At 52.4% G+C, this 23,641-nt stretch overlaps 1 protein-coding gene across 1 annotated transcript; it reads left to right on the top strand.

Moving 5' to 3' along the window:
* The first annotated feature begins 1,645 nt into the window (after positions 1-1,645).
* On the top strand, positions 1,646-22,148 carry LOC139585356 (aryl hydrocarbon receptor-like). Its single transcript, XM_071418073.1, has 11 exons — positions 1,646-1,686; positions 1,764-1,951; positions 11,867-11,973; positions 15,285-15,374; positions 16,266-16,374; positions 16,614-16,744; positions 17,338-17,540; positions 17,626-17,735; positions 18,380-18,521; positions 19,256-20,825; positions 20,937-22,148. Exons 1-11 carry the CDS (start codon positions 1,646-1,648, stop codon positions 21,090-21,092), a joined length of 2,847 nt encoding a protein of 948 aa, XP_071274174.1. The 3' UTR covers positions 21,093-22,148.
* Positions 22,149-23,641: the final 1,493 nt, after the last annotated feature.

The following is a 23,641-nucleotide window of genomic DNA, read 5'->3' as shown; positions in this document are numbered from 1 at the left end:
GAAAATTTGCAGCGCTGGGAACTGCCCTCATGCATACCATGTGGCAGGTTCATCTTCAAGATGGGTGCTCAGTCTTTTATAGAGCACCCCTGGGGGTTGCATCACCCAGCCCTGGCCCTCCCAAAGTCTGTCAGTCAGCTCTTCTTTGCCATTTATTGCTGGAGACTGCTTTCTTGTAACTGGACTGGAGGTCAGGTGTTGCCATGCCTCACCCCCTAAGCACCAAGCTTTTCCATTCCCAACTGCCCCATGCAAGGGGCACATGTGCAGCCTTCTTTGTACCTGTCCTAGACAGCCCAGGCTGTCTGATGGCAACAATACAGGGGGGAAAGGGAACTATGGGGAGAACAGAGGACATCTGAACTACAATAGCATCACCACACATCACTAAAGCTTTTCTAATATTCACACAATAGTTATCCCTTAATTGCAACAGCCAATCATCTCATTATCTATCTACAGCAAAACCATGTCTCTCCATCTCTTCCTTGACTGAGCAAGCACTGGGAAAAGCCTAAGTCCTGGTGCTGGGTGTGTGACACTCTCATTGTCACTGTCCCCAGCTACTGTGGGCATGCATGGCAGCAGAGGTGTGACAGTGTCTCCCCTTTGCACCCCCAAACTGCCCTGTGGGGTTGTGGGACTCACAGGCAGGGTTGCACTTGGCATTGACACACATGGCTTTAAATATCCGACTGTTAAAAATGATTACAGAGATGCCTTTGCCCAAAATAAGGTGTAAAGGACACCATATGCCAATGCCAATAGCATGGATTTTTATTTAACAGCAAATGTGAGGGTGGGGGGGAGAGAAGGAAAAAAGATAGGATGGTGGAGAGAAAGTGACTGCTGACTACATCCATCGAGTGGTGAAGGGAAAGAGTCCAACAAACACCACATCCATGGGGTTTATATTCTGCTGAGGCTAGGTGAGAACATCCCCTGTACCTCTCCCTGGGACGAGGAGCTTCACACTGGATAATACTGTGGGTCGCGGGACACCTGGGGACTCTTTACACCTTCTGAGATGTTGCAGCTGTCTCTAAGGGAGCTGTAGTTGAATTAATTATGGCCCATCAGTCGGGATGGGTATCTTCAGCTTGTGTGTGAGTGTCCCCGGACTTGGGAACAGTTCTCACAGCTGAGCCATAACGTGAGGGAGGACATTGGCATGATAAAGACCTACTCCACATCGCAGGATTTGCCTCTATCAGCCTCCTCCCTTAGCCGCAAGCCTCAGGTGTGCGCCCTTCTCCACCTGGCAGGCGCTCTGTGCATCGCTGGCCAAGCACCAGCTGGATTGTTCGAGCCATCGGCACCCACGGCCCAGTCCGCACCTCCCCTCAACGCCCCAAATCCCCACCCACAGCCCCTCCACGCCCCACATCCTCCTTCAGCCCCCTTTACCTCCTCGTTAACCCCCGCTATCTCTCCCGCCCATCACCCTGTCTCTCCGCCAGCTCCCACTCCCCCTTCAGCCCCCAAATCCCTTCTCAGCTCCATCATACATCGACCCCTCGCAGCCCCAAATCCCCGTCCATCCCCCGTCTCCCCCCTCGCCAGGGGCGGGCCGTTCCCGCTCCCATTCCCGCTGCCCCTGCCTCTCTCCCTGAGGGAGCGGCGCTCGGGCGCTGCCGGCCCGGCCATGTACGCGGGCCGCAGGAGGAGGAAGCCGGTGCCGCGGGCGTGAGTGAGGGCGAGGGGGCCGAGGGGGCCGGGGCAGGGCTGAGGGGTGTCCCCGGTAACGCGGCTGTGCCCGGCAGGACGCGGCCGGGCCCGGCCGAAGGCGGCGGCTCCAACCCGTCCAAGCGGCATCGGGAGCGGCTGAACCGGGAGCTGGAGCGGCTGGCGGGGCTGCTGCCCTTCCCGCCCGACGTGGTGGCCGGGCTGGACAAGCTCTCGGTGCTCCGCCTCAGCGCCGGCTTCCTGCGCGCCAGGAGCTTCTTGGGCGGTAAGGGATGAGCGCCTTCCCCGCTTCCCCTGCCGCAATTCCTGCCCGGAGCTCTGTGCTGTCCTTCCTCCCTCACCACTGCCTCCTCCTGCAGCTGTGTCACCCCTCCCGGGATGTTGTTGCACCCCGCCTCTCTCCAAAATTCCTCGTGGGTTTTGTTTCCCTCCACAGAGTATTTTTCACTTAGAATTTCAAGTGGTGTGGGGTTTTTTTCCCTTACAGTTTCATGGGGTTTCTCTCACCAAAAACTTGTTTTCTTTCCCTCCCAGAATCGTGCTTTTTTTTTTCCGCCCGTAGTATTTTGGGGTTTCCTCCGGACTTTCAGGAGTTTCGTGTCGATCCCGCCTCGAATTTTGTGGGATTTTTTTTCCCCTCCTCGAATTTTCACGGGTTTCCCCCACTTGAATTGGGTGTGTTTTCTGCCCTCGAATGTTTGTGTCTTTAACGGCGTCAATGTTTTTTGTTTGGGTTTTTTTTGTTTCCCATTGAAATTGATCCCCTCCTTCCGCCTCGAATTTTGTAGGATTTCCCTCTTCTACTGCAATTTTGGGTTGGGTTTTTTCCCCTCGAATTTTGGGGTTGGTTTCTCCCCTTCTCGTCCCCCTTGGATTTTGGGGCTCCTTCCCACCCTAATTTATTTTTTCCACTTCAAATTCTGGTGGGTTTTACCCCCTCGAAGTTTGTGTCGTTCCTGTCTTTACGCCTCTGGAATTTTGCCGTGCCCCCCATGAATTTTGTTTTCCTCTCTCCCCCGAGTATTTTGTTCTTTACCTGTCCTAGAATTTCATCTTTTTACCCCCTCATCTGGGAGCCTTTTCTTTTTGGGAATCTTTTATTTTCCGGAGCCGTTCCGCCACCCTGTAATTGTGATTAAGAGGAGCCCTCAGGAGGGCATTGAGATATCCCTGGATTTTCCTGGTGGAGTAGCAGTGGCTCGAAAATGCTGCGTTTTCGAGCCACAGATTCACCGCAATTTCTCATTGAATATATTCAGTACTTCCCCCTCTGCCTTTCCACTCCCTTTTAACCCCACTTTAAGCACTGGCAAGCGGCTGGGCTGGGGAAGGAATGGCCTGGGAGAGTTGTTTGCCTTGCCGCACCAGCTCATCAGGGAATTTACTGTTCTGAGATTGTCTCATTTGTTTTGGGTCCTTTCCCCCCCCCCCCCCACTGTCGTTCCACTGTCATGGTTTAATTCCATGACACCGATTTCCAGTTTGTCCGAGGCTGTGGGATGGCTTTGAGGCAGGTGTGGCAGGGGAGGAGGAGAGCTTCAGCCTTTCAGATGCAAGTGGAGATTGCAGACGGAGCTGAGTCCTTTGTGATGCTTAATACCAATTTAGAAAGAATCCTTAAATGGAACTCTGGGTAAGCTTATCAAGAAAATAATTGATTTTAACTGACTTTATTTATCTATCCACCCTGCTTGAGTGATCCCTAAGAGAACGTTTCAGGAAAGCAAGGACAAAACCTGGGATGTGCTGCCATGGATTGTGAGGAGAAACAGCTGGAGCAGGTCTCAGGTGTTGCCCATGATTGCTGACAGCAATTCACCCAGCAGGTGTATGCCAGCCCATCCCCTGCCAGAATAAATAAATAATAATTGATTTATTAATTATTAATCGGTTTAATAATTAACAGCACATAATGTTACTTTGCCATCTCGATTTATGCATAGCTGATATGTGGGGAAGTTTGAATGGGCTTAAAGCTCTTTGAGCTTTGTAAGGATGTGTTTTTCCCGAGGACATGAGGATTTTTATTTTCCATAGTGTGAAGGGAGCTGTCCCTGCTGCCTCCCTGCCTGCATGGGAGCACCACTCAAGGCCTGCAGTTCAGTGACAGGAATCAGGGGATTTAAGGCTGCTCAGTGTTGTTTAATCTCTGGAGTGGTTTAGGATCATCAAGCACTGCCTTTGCTGAGCAGGGTCATTTACCCAAGCAGACCCAAAAACATCCCTCAGGCTGATGGGCTGTGTTGGTGGCTCTGCTGCCAGCCTGGTGCTGGCTTTCTGCAGGGCTTTGGGAGAGCAGCGGGCAAGGGCATCCTCTGTGTGTTTGTGGACTGATTCCACCCCATTTTCCCCACTCAGATCTCTCCACTTTAACAAAGCAGGAAGCAGCTCAGTGCCAGCTGTGTTCGGTAGCTCTGGGGGAGGCGGGATCTCAGCCAAGGTCTCTTCCTGATCCATGCCACGTGGAAGAGGCTCCCTTTGTGATGGGGCAGCACTGCTGTCCTCTGTGAGATTCCCAGGCACCTCTCCCTTCCCCCATTGCCTGACTTGGCAATCCCAGGTTCACACAAGTGCTTCCTTGCCATGGAAGAGGTGGGCTTAGGAGGGGAGCAGGATCACAGGAGGGATGGAGACGTTGGGAGAGGTGTCCTGCCAGGGAGCAGGATATCCATCCCATCTGACATCCATCCTGCTGGAGAAGCAGCACTGACCAGAACCCAGCACCTGGACCAGAAGGGCCAAAAGGAGCTGAGGTTGCTTCCAAGCTGAGGCTCCTATCCAAACATCAGTGCCAGCTGATTTAAAGGCATGTCTGTCCTCTTTTCCCATCCAGGTTTCTTCCCCTACAGCAGTCCTCCCAAATGCCTTGTTTCTTATCTGCCTTGGTTCACAAGTGTTTTTAATTCTCATTCACTGCCTTGACCTCCCTCCCTTCTCTGCTGGAGGCTCTTTCAGCTCGTGGGGTTTGGTAGAGGTGGGACTGTGCTCAGGGCACCTCCCTGTCCCCTCCCAGCCCCTGTGCTGCTGTCACCGCTCCAGGGGGTGCACAGCATGTCACGCCAGCTGTGTGCCAGCAGCTTATCCCGGTGGTGCCTGGCCGGGCTGCTCCCCTCTAATCCCTCCCTGTTCTGCCTCCTGGAGCAAGGGCCCAGCAAACGCTGCTGGGAGGGGAGGAGGGGTCCCTGTCTCTTTCACCTCCTTCACCCTCTGGAAAGGGGGAGAGCAGGAAAGGTGCTCCAGGGGAAGGTTTGCTGGCTTGCTCTGTGAGAGGATTTCTTACCAAAAAAAGAGGATGCCTCAAAGGCACCTTGTCGTGTGTCTGTCAGGTGCCATCTGTGTATCTTGGGCCACTCGAACTCCTGGTGGGAGGCCAACTGGCAGATGTCACAGTGGTCAAGGGCTCACTTTAGAGAAGCATCTCTAGCAGTTTGTTCCTGCAGAGTGCTGGGAAGGTCGTCTGAGCTGTGCTTCCCATCCTATAGCAAGACTGGCCCTTCTGGTGTGTGAGTGTAGCCCCTGCTGGGCACTCACTCGTCCCTGGGTGTCCCCAGGGCGCCCTATGCTTGTCACAGCCCTGTGCCTGATGCTCAGTGATTCATCTGTGGGATTTCTCTCGATGCTCTGAATCACTTGTAGGGTTTATGAGCTGTAGGAAGAGGTCAGTCCGTGGTGCCAGGAGCTGCCTGTTTGAACCCCATAGCAATGGGCTAACCCTGCCTTGAAGTGGGAATCCTCGGGGATGCAGATGCACCTCTGCCTGTGTGCAGCATCCTACCTGGCTCTCTGGGCAGCTCAGGTGCATCACTGGCTGGGAGGAGAGGGGGAAACACCACACAGACTTTTTGGCTTGTTGGCTGCACAGTCTGTGATTGTGGGTCAGAGTTGTTCTGGGCTCTGTGTGGGTTTGAGCTCTGCATGGGTCTCTTCCATATGGAAGCTTAAGGTCGTGTATCCAGAACTTAAGCAGTTTTTCTCTCCCATGTATCTTTAAAAGATAACACTCTTGGGGATGTTGGGGGCTTAGGGATTTTCCCAGAGTCCTCTTAAAATCATTGGTGGCTGCTGTAGGATCAATGTGCAGCCTCTGGGCTCAGCCTCACCCTTTGAACTGTCATATGAACCCAGATTGTTATTGCTGGAGCTGTGGTGGCCCAAAAAGTGCCTGAGCTGCAGTCAGGTCAGGCTGGAAAAGTGCTTTTAATTATATAATTACTATAGGCTATATGAGTGTGTCCCTGAAACCTCTGCCTAGGGATGAGGGCTTGATATGGGGTGTGTGGGACTAACGCTGCTCATCCCTTCACTTGTGAGCCTTCCCTCCTCCTGAGCCGTTTGTCCAACACAGCAGAGAGCTGTAGCAGCGAAGCCTGAGGGCTGGTTTAAGAAAAACAAAGCCTGGTCCTGTGATCACTGTGCTCTCTTAATTGCCTGGGTAACGAGCTGACCTCGGAGGAGCAATTTAAGGCAGAGAATTCTTGTGACTTCCTTAGGTAGGCAGTTTTCCTGCGATGTATTTTCCCCTGACTCTCAGGAAAGCAGCTGGTGGGAAGCTGTTGGGGCTCCCTGGGGCTCACAGCAGCCTCCTGGGGGCTGGCAGGGGAGCAGGACTGGGAAGAAACTCCAACCTGAGGCTTTGGGCTGGGATGATCCTTCCTGCTCTAGTGGAAGGGGTCCCTGTCCACAGTAGGGGAGTGGAACTGGGTGGTGTTTAAAGTCCCTTCCAACCCAAACCCTTCTGTGATGGACACTAAAGCTCCTGAGGGAGGAGCACTGGGAGAGGGAGGGTTCAAACAGTTGGTGATGCTGCAGGAAGAAGGAAAATCTGGCAGGTCCTTGTCATCTTTGTCCTTGTTTAAACTCCTGCACGTGCTTTTCTCCCTTTGAGACCCAAGTGACACAGCCAAAAGCTACATGTAGCCAAGGCCTCCTTGCTTCTACAAGTGCAGTGAGATCTTTTAAGAGGCCATCCATTATTAACCACGAGTGTGGTTCTTGGAGAGCAGGGCATCCACACCATTCAGGCAGGGATAAATAATGCATCTGTTTAATGAAATTTTTGCCAACAGGGAACTGTGGCAGGTCTGAAGTTAAGTAAAACCCTGGTATCCATTATGAATTAACAAATGGAAAGTCAGGAACTATTTGCCAGTGGCTGGAAAATAGAATTTGAACAGCACTGATGAGAACCCAGCTGATGGTTCAGCAAGGCAGGGAAAAGATAGCTCTGTGGCCTGGTGTCAGCAAACCTGTGCCCACTTCCCTCACCATTTACATGATGTTTTCTAAATTTCCAATATTTTCTCTCTTACTAACAATAAAACTTAGGAAAAAGCAGTGTTGAGAGGTTATTTGATGTGAGCCGCAGAGCTGCAGGTCCCTCTGCCCATGAGCAAGGAGAAGCTGGAGAAGTGGATGGGAAAGGGAGATCTGGAGATGCACTTGTGGGAGTAGAGACTTTACTGTGAGGTAAGACCAGTTCTTCAGGGGATTGGCACAAATGACAGAAAGAGAGAGGTGGATAGAAGGCAGTTTTGTTAAGAAATCAGTCAATCCTTCCCCCAGAGTGGCTTGTGCATTCTAGGGTGTTTGGCAGAAGGTTTGTAGGGAGCACCGCTACCAAAATCCTTCTTGGTCCCCCTCTGTCCCCACTGTCTGTCTGCTCAGACTGACCGTGGCCATGCAGATGGCCCAGCCCTCTCCTGCAGCTCTTGAAGAGTCAGGAAGCAGTTTGGTTTCCTTCTCCTTCATCAACACCTGGAGCAGGTTTGGGATCGAGCTGTTTCATTTTTCTCCTTTGCAGTCAATGGCTGATGGAAGCCCTGCTCCCACCAGGAGCTTTTGCTGTGTGAAGGGAAGGGGCCTGGGGGATATCCTCTCAAAAATGTTAATTCCTGCTTGGTGCTGCAGAAATTTCCCAGGTCTACAAAGCGCTGGCAGGTTCAGGAGTTCACTGGCAAGCTCTGTAGGCAGCGAGGTGTCCCTGCAGCACCACATGAAACAGATTCCCAGGCTCAGAAGCACCTGGAGATGGAGCTCTTTGTGGCCAAATAGCCTGCAGGGCCTGGCAGGAGCTGTTTCTTGGAGGAAATAGCATGAGAGTTGTGCAAGCCTTGCTGCTTTCAGGTGACCAGCTTCTCACCTTTCTCACCTCCAGCAACAAAGGTGTCGTATTTGAGGGGTGTTCTGATGAAGGCAGGAATGATGAATCTGACTCTGTGTTCTCAGAAAGCTAATTTATTATTTTATGATACTATATTATATTCAAGAATACTATACTATACTAAAGAATACAGAAAGGATACGTACGGAATGCTAAAAAGATAATAATGAAAACTCCTGACTCTTTCCAGAGTCCTGACACAGCTTGGCACTAATTAGCTAATGAATGAAAACAATTCATATCAGAATCTAATGAAACAATCTCTAAGCACATTCCACATGAACAAAACAGAAGAGAATAAAATAAAATAATAATTTTGTTTTCTTGGAGTCTTCTCAGCTTCCTAGGAGAAAAATCCTGGGCAAAGGGATTTTTCCAAAGAATGTGAATACCACACAAAGGTGACACTGGTGGCCAGAGGGAGGGAGCTCAGGGAAAGCCACTTCTCTCCTTTTTATTCTTTTTTCCCTGCAAGTGCCTGTCGCCAGTTGTGCAGCAAGGGCAAAGGCTGCACCTGGTCTTGCTGCCCTGGTTGAAGGAGAGCCCTGTGCCTGGAGTGAATCCTGCCTTTCCTGGTCCCAGCTCCAGGCGGGATGCACGCAGCAGAGAGGATGTGGCGGTTCTTCCCCGGCTCCTTCTGCTCCATCAGCCTGATGTGCTGTGACAGTTCTGCTGAATTGCTGACCCCAGGGGCTGCACGGGGCTATTTATGGACACACAAAGCCGGGGGACACCGGGCAGGATGCCAGCCTGCTGCGGCCACAGCCAGGAGCCCGTCCTCTTTGGGGATCCTTGGCTGGCTCGGGCGGAAAAGGTGCTGTTTGGTGAAGTTCATGGGGGAGCCTCCACTGGAATTCTGATTTATCCCTCACACCCTGGTGGTTGGATCCTGTTTGGTGGCTGTCTTGGTTTAGAAAGGCAGGAGTCTGCTAAGGAAGGCAGGAGCCTCCCCTGAAATGGAGAATGTAAACCCTCCCCACCCCTCCGAATTGCTATAAATTTTAATTTAAGGGGCTCTCAGGTAAAAATATGGGAGCAGAAATAACAGTTCTTTAATAGGGAAAGGAAAAAAATAAAAGGATAAAATAAACAATGCAGTACAGTAGAACAACACTGACAGAGTCAGAGCCCAACCTGACACCCTGTGGGTCAGGCTGTTGGTGGCAGTCCCATTGGAAATGTGGCTGCAGCCCTCCTGCAGTGTCAGGGCTGGTTCTGCTGGAGCAAGGGGGTCCTGTAGAGAAGGATGGATTCTTCCTCTGAAGATCCAGTGGAAGGAGAGACAGCTGCTGTTCCTCTGGGGAATCCCGTGGAGAAAGCCGTGCTGGTGTCTCCAAAACCTCTGGATTATATCCGGGTAGCAATGTTTGGCTCCTCCCTCTGGGCGGAGCATCTCCCAATGGGATGTTATAGTTCTTATCAGCCATGCAGGGACATTCAATAGCTGTTATCAGCAATGTCCCCTCTCGAGGGAGGCGAGGGAGGTGGGAATGTGGTCACTCAAAGGCAAACTGCCCACTTGACAAAGGTAATCGGCCATACAGATGGCAATGGAAAACATCTTGCATTGCAATCTTCAACAGTGGCAGACATCCCCACAGAGGACAGCAGGCTGTCCTCTGCTGTTAGTGTGGCTCCTCTGGCCCCACAGCCCAGATGCTGATAGCAAAGCCTGGTTTTAGGCAGTGGTTGAGATGAAGATTTCCGTTTGCAGGGATGATATCGAGCCATTAAAACCAGAGCCCTGAGCAGAGGGCAGCACCTTTAGCTGCTCTCCTGTCAGCCAGGTTTATTTTTATCTCTCACCTCCAGCGCAGCAGGCTGGGAGCTCACAGAGGAGGACTGGAGACCTTTAATAATTCATAGCTCCCAGCGATCAGAAAAGCGAGTTGCTGGAAGGCTGCTGGCACAAACCTGCTCCTTCCACACCACAGGGCCCTGCCTGGGTGTTGTGGCCTCTCTCACCCCAATGGCCTGTCCCTCCCTGGGGCTTTATGTGGGTTCCAGTCTGGACAGGGGACCCTGGTGGTCCCTAGGGTTGGGAGAGGGTGAGGGCACAGCAGCCTGTGTGTGTGTCCACCCCACAGCTGGCTCAGGCCTGACCCACAGCTGTACAAACACTGCTGTAACCTCAGTCCTGGTCTCAGCCCATCCCTGGCCAGCTCCTGAAATAGTCTGGGCAGGCTAAGCTGGAGGAGTTCTCCAGAGCTCCCAGAAGCAGGGGGATTGCTGCTGTGTCAGGTGTTTTTCTGTAAGTATTAGAACTGGGCTGTGCTTTGCCTTTGGTTACGGAGCAAAGTCGATCTTTGGGATGGTCCTGTGCCTGGTGGAAGAGCTTTGTCCCCAGAGCCTGACTCTGGAACATCTACCTTTTGCAGCATCTGAGATCCTTCAGGATCAGCTCTGTGCAGATGGAGGAGCTGAGTTTCAGCAGCTGCTTTAGCAAAGCCCAGGGAGAGCAGAGCCTGGCTTTGTTTATGTGCTGATGGCTGTTGCCTGCTGACTTGCTGTCCTATTGCTTCCAGAGTCCACTTGTTTCTCCCATGGCCTTTGAGCATGGCAGCCCTCCTCCTGTCCAGGAGCTGGCAAAGGCAGATCCAAGAGAGCTCTTGCTCCCTCTGTGAGCTGGCAGGCCACAGTGGTGCTGCAGCTGGCATTTCACATCTTTCCTCCCAGATCCCAGTGGGAGCAGCAGGTTTACCAGCGGCCAAATGCTGTCCTCTGTCCTCGTGGTGCTGGCAAGAGGCTTCCCAGCTTTCCTGTGAGCTCCTCTTGACAGGCCTGTTATGCACAGGCTTGTTGTCATTTTACCCTTCAATTTTTATCCACACCCAAATATCCCCAGGAACCGTTCTCTTGGGGAGTGCAGAACAAAATTTAGGGGCACATCCTTCAGTTCAGCTGAGTGACAGATTCCCTCATGCGTGTGGATTGTGCATGGACCACTATTGGATCTCGGGTGTCTGTGTCTGCATCCGTGTGTTTTCTGTGTTGTTTTTCTCCCACTGTGAGCTGTGGCTTGCCTTAATTTGGTTGAGTAAACCCACTGGGTTGCTGAACTGTAACGAGACATTCACTGAGCTGTGTCCTTCAAAACGGCACATTCCTGATCCTGGCATTTGCTGCAATACCTCCTGTGTAGGGCAGACTTCTGCTGCTGCTGCCAGCATGTGCCCAGGTGGTCAGGAAGGCCATGCTATGGCCACAAGGCCAGGGCAGTGACTGTCCCCTGTGCTGAGCATTGCACAGGATTCACGTCTTGAATCCTGTGTTCAATTTTGGCCCCTCACAGTATGAAAGACATTGAGGGGCTGGAGCATGTCCAGTGAAGGGAACAGAGCTGGGGAAGGGTCTGAAGCACAAATCTGATGAGGAACAGTAGAGGGAGTTGGGAAAGGAGGTCAGCCTGGAGAAAAGGAAGCTCAGAAGGCACCTTCTTGTTCTCCACAACTCCCTGACAGGTGAGGGCTGGGCTCTGCTCCTAGGGACCAAGGAACAGGACAAGAGGAAATGGCCTCAAGCTGTGCCAGGGTAGATTTAGTTTGGGTATTGGGAAAAATTTCCTCACAAAAGAAGTCAGGCATTAAACCAGGCTGCCCAGGGCAGTGGTGGATGCACTGTCCTGGGAAGTGTTCAGAAGGCCTGTGGATGTTGCGCTTGGGCACATGGTTTGGTGGTGGTCTGGGCAGTGCTGGGGAATGGTTGGGCTCCATGATCTTTCCCCAGCTTTAAAGATTCCATAATTCTATGATTCTGATGCCTACCTGGCTTTAACTGCTTTTTACTTAGAGGATGTTAAAAGGGGGACAAAAGGAGTGGGCAGGAAAAAAACCCCCAGACCGAAACAGTTGAGAGGTGGCGAAAGAAACATCCTGTTAAAATCAACTCTTGTGAGAAGTGAAGCAAAGGGCTGTGACTGCATATTGCCTTCCCAGCACTGTCCAGCTTGCAGCATTCCAGCTGTTGTGGCAGTGTGTTCCTGCAGCACTGATGTCCCTTCCTTCCCTTTTCTTGGTGCAGTTGCTCTGAAGAATCCTAGTTCCAAGGAAGCCCAGAGGGATGGAACCTGTGGCACTGGACCAGCTCTGGGCTCAGCAGCAGTTCCAGAGGGTGAGCTGCTCCTACAGGTTAGTGCTCCTCACAAATGCCTTCACAGGATCTTCCTCTTGTCCCTCTTCCAGCTCCTTTGAGTTGTACCCCAGAACCAGGCTGTTCTTTCACTCATGGCAGGTGATTTGTCATTTCATATGGTGTAGTTCACTGTGCTTCTCACTGGGGCAGAAGTTTAAGACCTCCAAAGGTCCCTAGGGCAGAAACTGTTGCTTCTTCCCTGCTTTTCCCATTATTCCTGGAAAAAGTTGCCATTTTAAAATAGTCCATATGTAAGGAACATCTTGCTGGATTTCTGAGCATGGTGATTTGTATTTTCTGCTTCTCTGCCTTCATGTCTAAGTGTGCCAAAGGTACAAAGTGAGAACCAAGCTGAGCAAGGTGCTGGAGTGCAGTTTTCACCATGGGCACACTGATCCTGACTCAAGGCTTTTGACCAAACACTGATGAAAACAGGGAAGAAAACATCATGGGAGTCTCCCCTGATTTTCAGGAGGTGATGTGTGACACAGACAGGTGCTGATGGGCCGTGTGCTCATCCCTTAAACACAGGGTAGGTGGGTGTATCCCAGGAGCTCTGGTTTTCCCTAGTGCACTTCTTTGGTGATGCTGGAGACAAGGCTGGTGGTGCTGCAGCTGCCATGGTTTGTTCAGAGGTGCCAGGAGGTCCCCAGACTGTGCCCAGAGAATGGGAAGAGGTCACGCTCTGGCAGCACGAGGTCCTGCAAGGACACAGGTCTGCCATCCCCTGCCTGGCACCTGGCAAGGGCTGTGGCACTGTCCCGTGCCCTCCTGGCTGTGGCACTGTCCCCTGCCTGGCACCTGGCACAGGCTGTGGCACTGTCCCCTGCCCTCCTGGCTGTCCTCCAGCATGGGCTGAGCGTGCTGAGCAGCCTCAGCTCCCGTCCAAGCGCTCACTCAGCACAAAGTGTAATTACTGTCCTGCCCTGAGAGCTGAGGATCTCTGTGCCTGGTGGGAGAAGTGCTAAAGCCAGCCTGGTTAATAACCAGAAACCTGAGGGTTTTCCCTCAGGATATAACAAAAGTGCTGAGCAGGGTTTGCTGGGGGTTGATGTGCTGCTCATCAGCTCCTCCCACAGTTGGGTGCCATCCTTTTGGAGGTACCAAACTGTATCTGAAAAGCAGATGGTGGAGCTCTCTCAGGGTCTACCTATGGGATCCTGGGTGTGGGAGGAGCTCAGAATCTGTCTCTGTACCCCCCCCCCCCAAGGAAACAGTCCTCCATACTTATAAACATACTTCCACCTTTTCTGTCACCTCTGATGGCCAAATTTCCTTTGTTTCTTGGTCTGCTCTGATTCTTCCCCTTTCTTCCTCTGAAGCTGCTCAAAGGGTTAAAGTGCATTTGGCAGCACTAATTAACCTCTGCAGCAGATTCCCACACACTGAGATCAACCCCAGTAAATAGAGAGAGCGTTTGTGCCTGGAATAAAGGGAAGGAGAGGGGGGAGAAACTCTGACCTGGACAATGGAACAGGAGTTGGCAGCAACAATAGCTGGACTTGGCTGGGACTCCATGCCAGGCCCTAATTAATGCTGATGTCTGTACATTATGAAGTGGGGGAAGCAGGCCAGGGCTGGCTACTGTGGCTTCCCTGCCAGGTCAGTGGTACAGGATGGTTTTGGCTCTGAAAAGCCACAGGGCCCAAACTGCAGGAGCCCTGCCTTCCAGAGAGGTCCTGCTTCGTACTGACAGTGTCCCCATGAGGATCTGTTCCCCTTAGGGAGGGGTGGCCACGTGGTGGTGTCAGGGCAGTGAAAGCTCCTCAGCTTCTGGGAAGACAAACCAATGATTTTCATGGGGTGTCACTGCCTTGGCTCACGGGCTGGAAGGTGTCTGCTGGGTGACTCAGGATTTTCAGAGTTGGGGACACTGAGACACAGAGCAAGCTGGGCTCAGGGAGTTCTGCTGTGGGGCTATTCTGAGCCCTGGCAGGGGCATGACAAGGTCTCCAATGCCCTGGGCTCTGTGCACAGAGGCTTATAAGGGTTGGTGCTGTGCCTGTGGCACTTGAGGGTGCTTCCCTGGATCCTGTCAGTGCCTGTGTCAGCAGTGTTCTGCCTGTGGGCTCCTGCAAAAGAGCTGCATCCCAAACTGGTAGGGAAGCTCCTCTGCCCCTTCTAGTCTTCTGCACCTGTAAAGGACACTGTCATCCAGCACCCTGGTCCCTTCTCATGTGTTCTGTCTTGCTGTGGGTTTTTTAGCTCGGGGAAAACACCTAAATTATTTCCCCAATTTATGAAACTGGTAGCAATGAGCCCCTCTTGAGTAAGACAGAGGCTCTGATCAGCTCAGCCTATTCCTGCCAGGAAGCCTGGTGCTCCCTTGAATATTGACTTTGCAATCCTGGAGCTTGAGGAGTGGATGGAAGGGCCAGTGAACTGTGAAATGTCTAAGTGTGCAACATTAAAAATGCAATGGAAACTTCAGATTGATGGCTGCATTTGCTCTTCTCTGTGGGGAGGGCTTGGGGCTTCAAATCCACACAGGAACAACAGCTTTGGGTATTTATTTTGTGAAAACAGAGCACAGCATTCAGCCTAAGGGATGTGGGGTCTGCATGAACCAGGCAGTGTTCCAGAAGAAGTGATCTTGGAGGTGGTGATCTTAGAGGGATTCTCCAACCTAAATGATTCTGCAATGTATTGGCAGAAAGGAAAAGGTGCTCTGGGGTCACCCAGGGATTTTGTAGTTTTCCCCCAAGTTTGGGCACCAGACTCAGCCTGAATTCCCTGCTGCTTTGGAAGAAACTGGCCTTTCAGAAATCAAGATCGTTTTTGCTGCAATTTCAAATCCAAACCCTTATGCTTTAGCTTTTGGCCTTCCCATTTCCAATGCTTTTCAGCATTGGCCACCTTGAGGAGGGAATGGGCAGCAGAGACAACACCTTCCTTGGCCTTGCTCCTTGCCCACAGACAGTCCAGGCATTCCATGGTCCTTCTCCAGGCCTCTCCTCTAGAACCTGGGATGGCCACAAACGACTGCCAAGGCCCTCAAGGCTGTGAATGGACCCGTTCCTGAAGGTGTCCACTTTGACACTGCAAGAAGTTCAGAGGCTTTTATCTGCTCCCTGCACAGGATGAGGATAAATGTCCAAAGCTGAGCCTGAATCAATGCTCCCAGGATGGAAGCACAATTTTCCATCAGTCTGGATTAGGATATTCCCAGGCAGCTATGTGGAAGAGCTGCATGAGCTCAGAGAGGCCATCTGTGGTGGCTCAGCTGCCTGCTAGCCAGGCTTTGGGTGTCCTGCTGTAGAAGTGAAGTGGTTGTGGCCTGTACCTGCTGATCTCCTCTCTCCTACAGGCACTCAATGGCTTTGTGCTGGTGGTGACATCAGAAGGGCTGATATTTTACTCCTCGCATACAATCCAGGACTATCTGGGATTTCACCAGGTTGGTGGGACTCTGACTTGCTGTGGAGAGCAGTTTTTCCTTGGTGGTGGTGAATAGCCCCAAGTTCCCTGCAGGGAGGAGGCTCTTCAGGGATCACAGGCTCTCAGGGACTTGTCTGGGGCTTTTCCTTGGGAACTTGGACCCCGTATTGCCAGACGTGGTCACTGGTAGGTGACAAGGGACTTCATCAGCCCATAGATACTTTCCAGCAGCCATGCTGATGGGCCTTCGTGGGGTTCATGGCCATGGGGAGATGTCTGGGGTTCCTTGCCCAGTTAGCCTGGGACACCCACTCAAATCCTGGTAAATCCCACAGGGCTCCAGCACTTTGGGCACCCAGGTTACCTGGAGGACACTAGATCATATTTACAGGGAAGTGGGACTTACCTGCAGTGCTTCAGCTACTGTGCTTTGGTGTCACCCACACACAGCAGCCTGTCCCCAACACCTGGGGTAGATGGCACCTGTCCACCTGGGCACAGGGAGCAAGTCCCAGGGCATTGTTCTCTTGGGAATAGTGTAGGGATGGGGTGGCCTTGCTGCTGTTATGTTCCCAAATACATGTTTTCATCTAGTTTCTTAAGTCAGCACTAGGATTTTGACTTATGGGGATGTCAGAGGTTAGCTGTATTGGCTCTTTAAGCTTCTCAGGGGAGGAGGTCAGGCCCAACATGGGCAAGGAGTCCTTAAAGCCAGATGTGCTGTCTGTTCCCACCAACATCAGTTCTGGGGGAAAGTTTCCAACCTCATTTAGCCAGGGACCCATTTGAGCACCAGGGAAACTGGGTAAGATAAAACCAACTGGGGCCATGACGGGCTGTTCCCAGGTGGGACATGAAAACTGGCCCTGGGGACAGGCTGCAGAGCTTACAGGTGGCGTGTCCCCTCCAGACAGATGTCATGCACCAGAGTGTCTTCGAGCTGATCCACACCGAGGACCAGCCGGAGTTCAGGCGCAACCTCCGCTGGGCCCTGGATGCTGGTGAGCCCTCTGCAGCAGGTAAAGGCAGGCTGCCATCCTGGGTGGCACCAGGGCTCCCCAGGGATGCTGGGACCCCAGCTCACTGTCACCACTTGCCCCCATGTGGCTCAGGCCACGGCTTGGTTCCAGTGTTGTGGCTTTTCCCCCCAGTTTCTGTTGCTGTGCTCTGCAAACTGCTGCAGTGCCCAGTGCTGGGCACCTCCAGCCCTCGCTGGGGTGAATCCTTACTCGATTCTCTCAAGCCCTCTCTTCCACAGCAGGGAAGAGTCTTAGCTCTTCTGCTGTCATCTACAAGCCGGATCAGCTGCCCCCAGAAAACTCCTCCTTCCTGGAGAGGAGCTTTGTGTGCCGCTTTCGCTGCCTCCTGGATAATTCCTCCGGCTTCCTGGTGAGTATAGACCCTCCACAGCAGGAGAGGGGCAGGCTCACCACAGAGGGTCACACCAGCACTGAAACCACCCCCTGGAAAGATCCCGTGCTCCTTTCTGCCATGTGCAGCACTTCCCTGTCTCAGCAAGAGACTTTCCCTGTTTTTCATAGGTTTGGCTTGTACCTACAGCCTCTCCCTGTGAGTTTTGTCCCTCTCCTCTCAGAAATGCTGAATCTTGACCAATCAAGTGCTTTTCTCCCATGTTTTGGTTTTTCTGTTAAAAGTGTGTCTTAAGATCAAGTAGGTGGTGGTCATCCCTCCTTCTCTCTGCACTGGAGAGCACAGGGTGCCCAGGGAAGCTGTGGCTGCCCCATCCCTGGAAGTGTCCAAGGCCAGGTTGGATGGGGCTTGGAAAAACCTGGGATAGTGGAACGTGTCCTGGCCCATGGCAGGGGGATTGGAACAAGATGATCCTTAAGGTCACTCCAAACCCAAACCATGCTGTGATTTGATGATTCTGTTCACACCAACTCTATAGACAGACATCTTTCCATGTAGCTCTCTTCCTTCTCACTTTTCTGCATGACACGGAGCTTTTCTTCTCTTCCCAGGCTTTGAACCTTCAAGGCAGGCTGAAATTCCTTCATGGGCAGAATGAAAGGTCAGAAGATGGCTCTGTCCTGCCCCCCCAGCTCACTCTGTTTGCCATCTCCACGCCCCTGCAGCCGCCGTCCATCCTGCAGATCCGAACCAAGAACATGATCTTCAGGACCAAGCACAAGCTGGACTTCACCCCCTTGGCGTGTGATGCCAAGTAAGCAGCAGAGCTTTCAGTGCTCCATTCCCGACATCCCCCCCAGCCTTGCCCATGAGCTCAGTGTGCTCTCTGTGTCTCACAGGGGGAAGATCATCCTGGGCTACACCGAGGCGGAGCTGCGGATGTGTGGCACGGGGTACCAGTTTGTCCACGCTGCTGACATGCTGTACTGTGCTGAGAACCATGTCAGGAGTAAGAGTCCCCTCCCTGGTCCCTTGTGTGCTGATGAGTGGGCTGGGACTGGGGCAACTCTGTTGGCTGCTCTGTCAAGCCCAGTGGCTCTTTCCCCACAGGATGCTTTGCTGTGCTGCTCCTGTCGCTGCAGGGAGCTCGGTGTGGAGTGCAGAGAGGAGTGTTCAGCTGTCCCCTGTGACCATGTTCACAGGGGTCTTAGGATGAGGGAAGAGATGAGGATTTGACTCCATCTTTCAGAAGGCTGATTTATTATTTTGTAATATATATTATATTAAAACTATACTAAAAGAATAGAAGAAAGGATTTCATCAGAAGGCTAGCTAAGAATAGAATAGGAAAGAATGATAACAAAGGTTTGTGGCTCAGACTCTCTGTCTGAGCCAGCTCACTGTGATTGGCCATTAATTAGGAACAACCAACATGGGCCAATCACAGATCCACCTGTTGCATTCCACAGCAGCAGATAATCATTGTTTACATTTTGCTCCTGAGGCCTCTCAGCTTCTCAGGAGGAAAAATCCTAAGGATTTTCCATAAAAGATGTCTGTGACAGTTCCCTGTGCCTGCCAGCCACGCTGCTGCTGTTTCCAGCTGGGAAGGGCAGTGTGCCGTGGTGGCAGCAGTGGTGCTTCCTCCGGCAGTGATGCAGACGGGCGAGAGCGGGCTGACCGTGTTCCGGCTGCTGACCAAGGACAAGCGCTGGAAGTGGGTGCAGGCCAACGCCCGGCTGGTCTACAAGAACGGCAAACCCGAGTACATCGTGGTCACACAGAGACCCCTCGTGTACGTGCTGGGCTGGCTCTGGGATGTCCTGAGCAGGGCAGCGTGTTGGGTTTGTCCTTGCTGCTTGCGCCTTTGTTGATGCAGCTGTGGGATTCTGTGCTTGGTGCTGTTCAGCCGCATCCCCATCTGCAAGGTCACCCCTCAACAGGGGTGATGCTCAGTTATGCTGCAGATGTTTGGTTTTTCTCTGTGTGTGTGTGTGTGTGTGAATGCATGCTGGCTGGAGCAAAGGGGCTGTTGCTTGCAGGGATCACAACTGCCCATTGCAGAAGCACTTGTGTGACAGTGTTCACAGGGGTTTTCAGGTGAGGGAAGAGACGAGAATGTTGACTCCATGTTCAGAAGGCTTGATTTATTATTTTATTATATATATATTACATTAAAACTATACTAAACAGAATAGGAGGAAAACTTTCCTCTCAGAAGGCTAACTAAGCTAAGACTAGAATGGAAAGGAGTGATAACAAAGGCAGCTGGCTCAGACAGAGAGAGAGAGAGCCAGCTCTGCCCTGACTGGTCACTAAACCCAAACATCCACACGAGACCAATCACAGATCCACCTGTTGCATTCCACAGCAGCAGATAACCATTGTTTACATTTTGTTTCTGAGGCCTCTTAGCTTCTCAGAAGGAAAAATCCTAAAGAAAAGGATTTTCACAAAAGATGTCTGTGACACACTTGTGGGGTGGGTTTGTGCACGTGTCAGCCGCAGTGTCCTCTTCCTGCCCTGCAGAGATGAAGAAGGAGGAGAGCACCTTCGGAAGCGGTCCATGCATCTTCCCTTCACCTTTGCTACAGGAGAGGCACTTCTATACCAAAGTACTCATCCTCTCCCAGGCTTCCCTGACCTTTTCCAGAGCAAAGGGAAGCTCAGCAAGTCCAAGAAGCCCTCCTGCAGCCACGTAGGGCGCTCCCAGAAGAATGGCATTGACCCCAGGTCTCTGCTGGGTGCTGTGATGCAGCAGGACAAGGCGGTGTACGCCTCCCACTCAGCTCCCATTCCGAGCCCTTCCTTCAGCAGCACTTTCCAGCTCAAGGGTGTGTCCTTGCCAGGTGCAGGAGGGGATACCTGGAGTATGGGCACAGCTCCAGCTTCTTCAAGGGGCAACAGCCTCCAAGAGAAACTGCTGGATTTGCAGCAGGAGGACCCTCTCTTGGCCACCATGGACTTGCTCTCAATTAAGAGTGACCAGAGCTGTTCCAACGAGCTCTTCAGTGCTCTGGAGGGCCTGGGCTTGAAGGCTGAGGACCTGGAGCTCCTGCTGCTGGATGAGAAAATGGTGATGGTCAGTACGGACCCAGACCAGTCCCCATCCCTGAATAACAGCCTGGCCAGCAACCAGATTCTCTCCTGTGTCCCCAGGCCTCCAGTGGATGGGCATGAGGGAGGGCAGCAGGTCTGTCCCCTGCCAGACAGGCCCCCCAGCCCGCAGGGAGGCCCTGCTCCATGCCACATGGAGAATGAAGACTCGAGGTGCCACCTGGCACAGCATCCAGGGCAGCCTCACACTGCCCTGGCCCAGCCCCTCACACTGCTGTGGGAGCAGCCCCTCAGTGCTGTGCCAGGGCTGCTCCCACAGCTGGCTGAGCAGGAAGAGCTGTCCAGTGGCTCCCAGTGGAGACCAGCTGGGGAGGAGACTGTGCTCCACTCCTTCCAGCCAGTGCAGGGCACCCCATGGCACAGGACCCCCAGCTCAGCCCCGGGAGCTCCCTGCCTGCAGGAGCCACCCGGGGCCCAGCAGCTGCAGGGAGACTTCTCAGTCGTGCAGCCCCTCCAAGAGGATGTCCAGCAGTCCTTCCCCCTGCCCAGCCAGTGCCAGGAGCACATGGCACCACCCAGCCAGCCCAGGCACCGTCACTTGCTGATGAACGGGGTGTGTGGCCCCTGCCCCAGCTCTTCTCCACACGCCAGCCCTTGGCAGGACTGGGTCTGCCCTCTGCTGCGGGCTCCAGCTCAGCCTGGCCTTCTTGGCCTCAGCAGAGACGGCATCTCCCAGCCCCAGGGCTGCCAGGGCCCCGGGCCTGGCCTGCCCCCACAGCAGTTTAACCTGGATGGATTGTGCAGCCTGGATGCTGCCAGCACTGGGGACTCCTCCTGGGAAGAGATGGCTCCATACCCCAGGTTTCTTCCCCCTTTCTACCAGCTGGTTCCCGAAAAGCAGCTGGGCTCTGTTCTTTCCGTGCCCCAGCACTCCTCCCCCAGCTCAGCTGCAGGGCACTTTGGGAGCATCAGCAGCCCTCTGGAGACACTGAATTCCTATGGGACACGTGGCTCTGCGCGGAGCCAGGAGGGCAGGCACAGGGTAAGGGCCTTGCTCCCTCTGGGTCTCAGTGTTTTCTGTGCTGGGGCTCTGTGCAGGCAGTGCTAATAACCCCCTGCAAAGCTCCTCACCACTGTTCTCTCTCTCTCCTAGCCCCACAGCGGCTCTGGTTTGCCCAGCTCTCCCACGGGACTGCCCCAAGACCATCCAGTGCTGGGGGGAAGCCTGGCACTGCCCTGCCAGCCTCAGCCCCGGGCAGAAGTGCTGCCAGATCCCCCTCACACCTCCAGGGGGGACTTCTATCTCTAGGAGAGACAGGAATGGACAAAGCAGGACTTTTCCCTGGGGAAGGAGCTGCCTTCAAGCTGCAGAAAACAAACCTTCCCCGCTGCTGGGCGCATCCTGCCGGTGCCATTGATGTTGGTTGCTTTGGCTCACCTGGGGTTTTTTTCTCAACTTCTCACCATCCTGCTCCCTGTGCTGGTGTGTCCCTGGCATGGGGAGGGACAGCAGCAGGCAGCAGGGCTGGAGGACAGATTTCCCAGGGTGCTGGAGCAGGCTGAGCTGTGGTTGCATGTCATCCCATGAGTGGAACCAAAGCTTCACCAAAGCTTCACCAAAGCTTGGTATTTACGTGCATGATCCAGTATGGATACCAGCTTCATGAAAGCCTGTCCTAAAGAAAGACACAGAAAGGTTTTCACCTCTGGTATTAAATTTCCTGCCATCCCTGCCAGGTACCTGTGGCTGTGGCCATGTGGTACAGATTTGTTGCCTGTTTTATAAGGAAAATGAGCCCTGTGTGGTGTTGTTGTGCTGCTCTGGTCCTTCCCCACCCCAGCTTTCCCTGTGTCCCAGGTGTTCCCACTGTTTGGGATCCAGGTTAGAGCTCCTGTGGCAAACACCCTGGGCTTTGCTGTACTGTACAAGACATGCTGAGATTGGCTGCTAAACTGGGTGATTTTCTCTGGGTGCTGGCCTTAGGTACCCTCAGACTTCAAGTCTCAAAGTTTTCAGTTAAAAACCAAAAAGTTCAATAAGACAAAATAAGTATAATGCTACTTAATTGTAAGTACTGAGAGAGTGATGTTTTCCCACAGAAAAAAAACCCCACAGCCCATATGTGTGTATATAAAACGAGTTGACAGATTTATTTTTATGACACTCCAGTGGAAGGAAAAAAACAACCTCTTACCATCCCAAAGCAGCATCCTGTGGAATGGGATGAAAAGGTTGTTTAAAGATCAGAAAAACGGTGACCCTATAAGAAACCTGACAAAGCTCATCCCTCCTCCTGCTTGCCCAGCTTTGGATTGGTGTGAATTCCTCTTGGTTTTGTTTCAATAAATGGTTTTGGAGCTCCTCTCTGATGTTTCCCTTGCTGGTTGTGTCTCTTCCCAATCTGGAGCACGTCAGGGTTTGCTGGCCTGCAGCATTGGAGCTCAGGCCTTGCCACTGGTGACCTGAGATGGAATGGGTTGGATTGGAAGGGATTCTGAGGAGCACCTGGAGCCTTTGGCATGCACAAAGTCCACCTGTTAGCTCCTGCCATGGATGTTTGAAAGGGATTGAGAAATCTGACAGAGAAGGGTAAGTGTATTAAAAAAAAAGTACAATATTTATATATTATAGTAATATATAATATGTATGTATACAAAGTTGCATGTAGATATATTGAAATATAAAGTATGTGTATTTATAAAGAAACTACTGTATGTAGTTTCTAGTATGTAATAGAAAACACCTTTTAAGACAAATGAGCTGATTCTTTTCCCCTGCACTGTTTTTCAACCTGGAAACTAGAAAAAACACAGTTTCTTTGTTCTGAATACTGAATTGTCCAACATTCCCACCCCTACCTGGCACCTGCTTTTTCTTAGCAAAACAAGGCAGTTTTGTAACGTTTCTGAATTTTTGTTGGAGATACGCTGGGAGCGTTTGATCTTTTAAGGTTTCTGTGCCCAACTCTGCTTTCTCCTCCCTGTTCCTTCAGAGGAGTTGGCTCTGGGCAGCACCACCTGTGCTGAGGGGGATGGAAGGATGGCACCAGAACATCCCTGGGGCTGCAGCTTGGTGCCTTCCAGCTGACTCCAGATGCTGAGCACAGCCTGCCGACTGCCAGGCTTCCTCCTCGAGCCAGGTCCTGGATGTGCAGGCAACCATTCCGTGACCATTCCTGCCCTGATGGGTTTCTCCTCTTCCTTGCCATGCATCTGCACAGCACCATGAGCTTCCCTGCAGCCCTGCTGGCTGTGTCACCAGGGCTGTGTTTCAGTGAGCACAGCGTGGGTTTGTTCAGCACAAGCCATCATTTCTGTGGAGGGAGGTGCTCTGCTCCTGGGACATCCATAATTTATGCCCATCCTCATAGCAGCTGCTGCCTGTCTTCCCCTGGGCCTCATGGCATTGATTGCTGACACACCAGGCTGGCCCAGGGAGCCTGGCTGAAGAAAAACTTCCTTCTGCAGCAAGAGAGATGCCTCTGTTCATCACCCCAGCATCTGCAGCCTGCCCTGAGCCATGGTGGTAAGAAAGGGGAGTTGGGCAGCTGTGCATTTGTGCTCTGGTTTGCACATCTGGAGGGAGCATGGTCCCATGGGGCAGATCAGTCCCCAAGAGCTGGATGAGGCCAAGGAAGGTGTGAGGAAATGTGATGGTGTTCACAGGGGTCTCAGGTTGAGGGAAGAGACAAGGATCTGACTCCATCTTTCAGAAGGCTGATTTATTATTTTATGATATATATTACATTAAAACTATACTAAAAGAATAGAAGAAAGGATTTCCTCAGAAGGCTGGCTAAGAATAGAATAGCAAAGAATGATAACAAAGTCTCTGTCTCAGACTCTCTGTCCAAGCCA

This window comes from Agelaius tricolor, unplaced genomic scaffold (genome assembly GCF_023055355.1).
Source record: "Agelaius tricolor isolate 1412-34295 unplaced genomic scaffold, bAgeTri1.0.p SCAF_75, whole genome shotgun sequence".
Classification (NCBI taxonomy): Eukaryota; Metazoa; Chordata; class Aves; order Passeriformes; family Icteridae; genus Agelaius; species Agelaius tricolor.
Note: the sequence above shows the minus strand (reverse complement) of the source record. Positions and strands in the feature narration are given on the sequence as shown.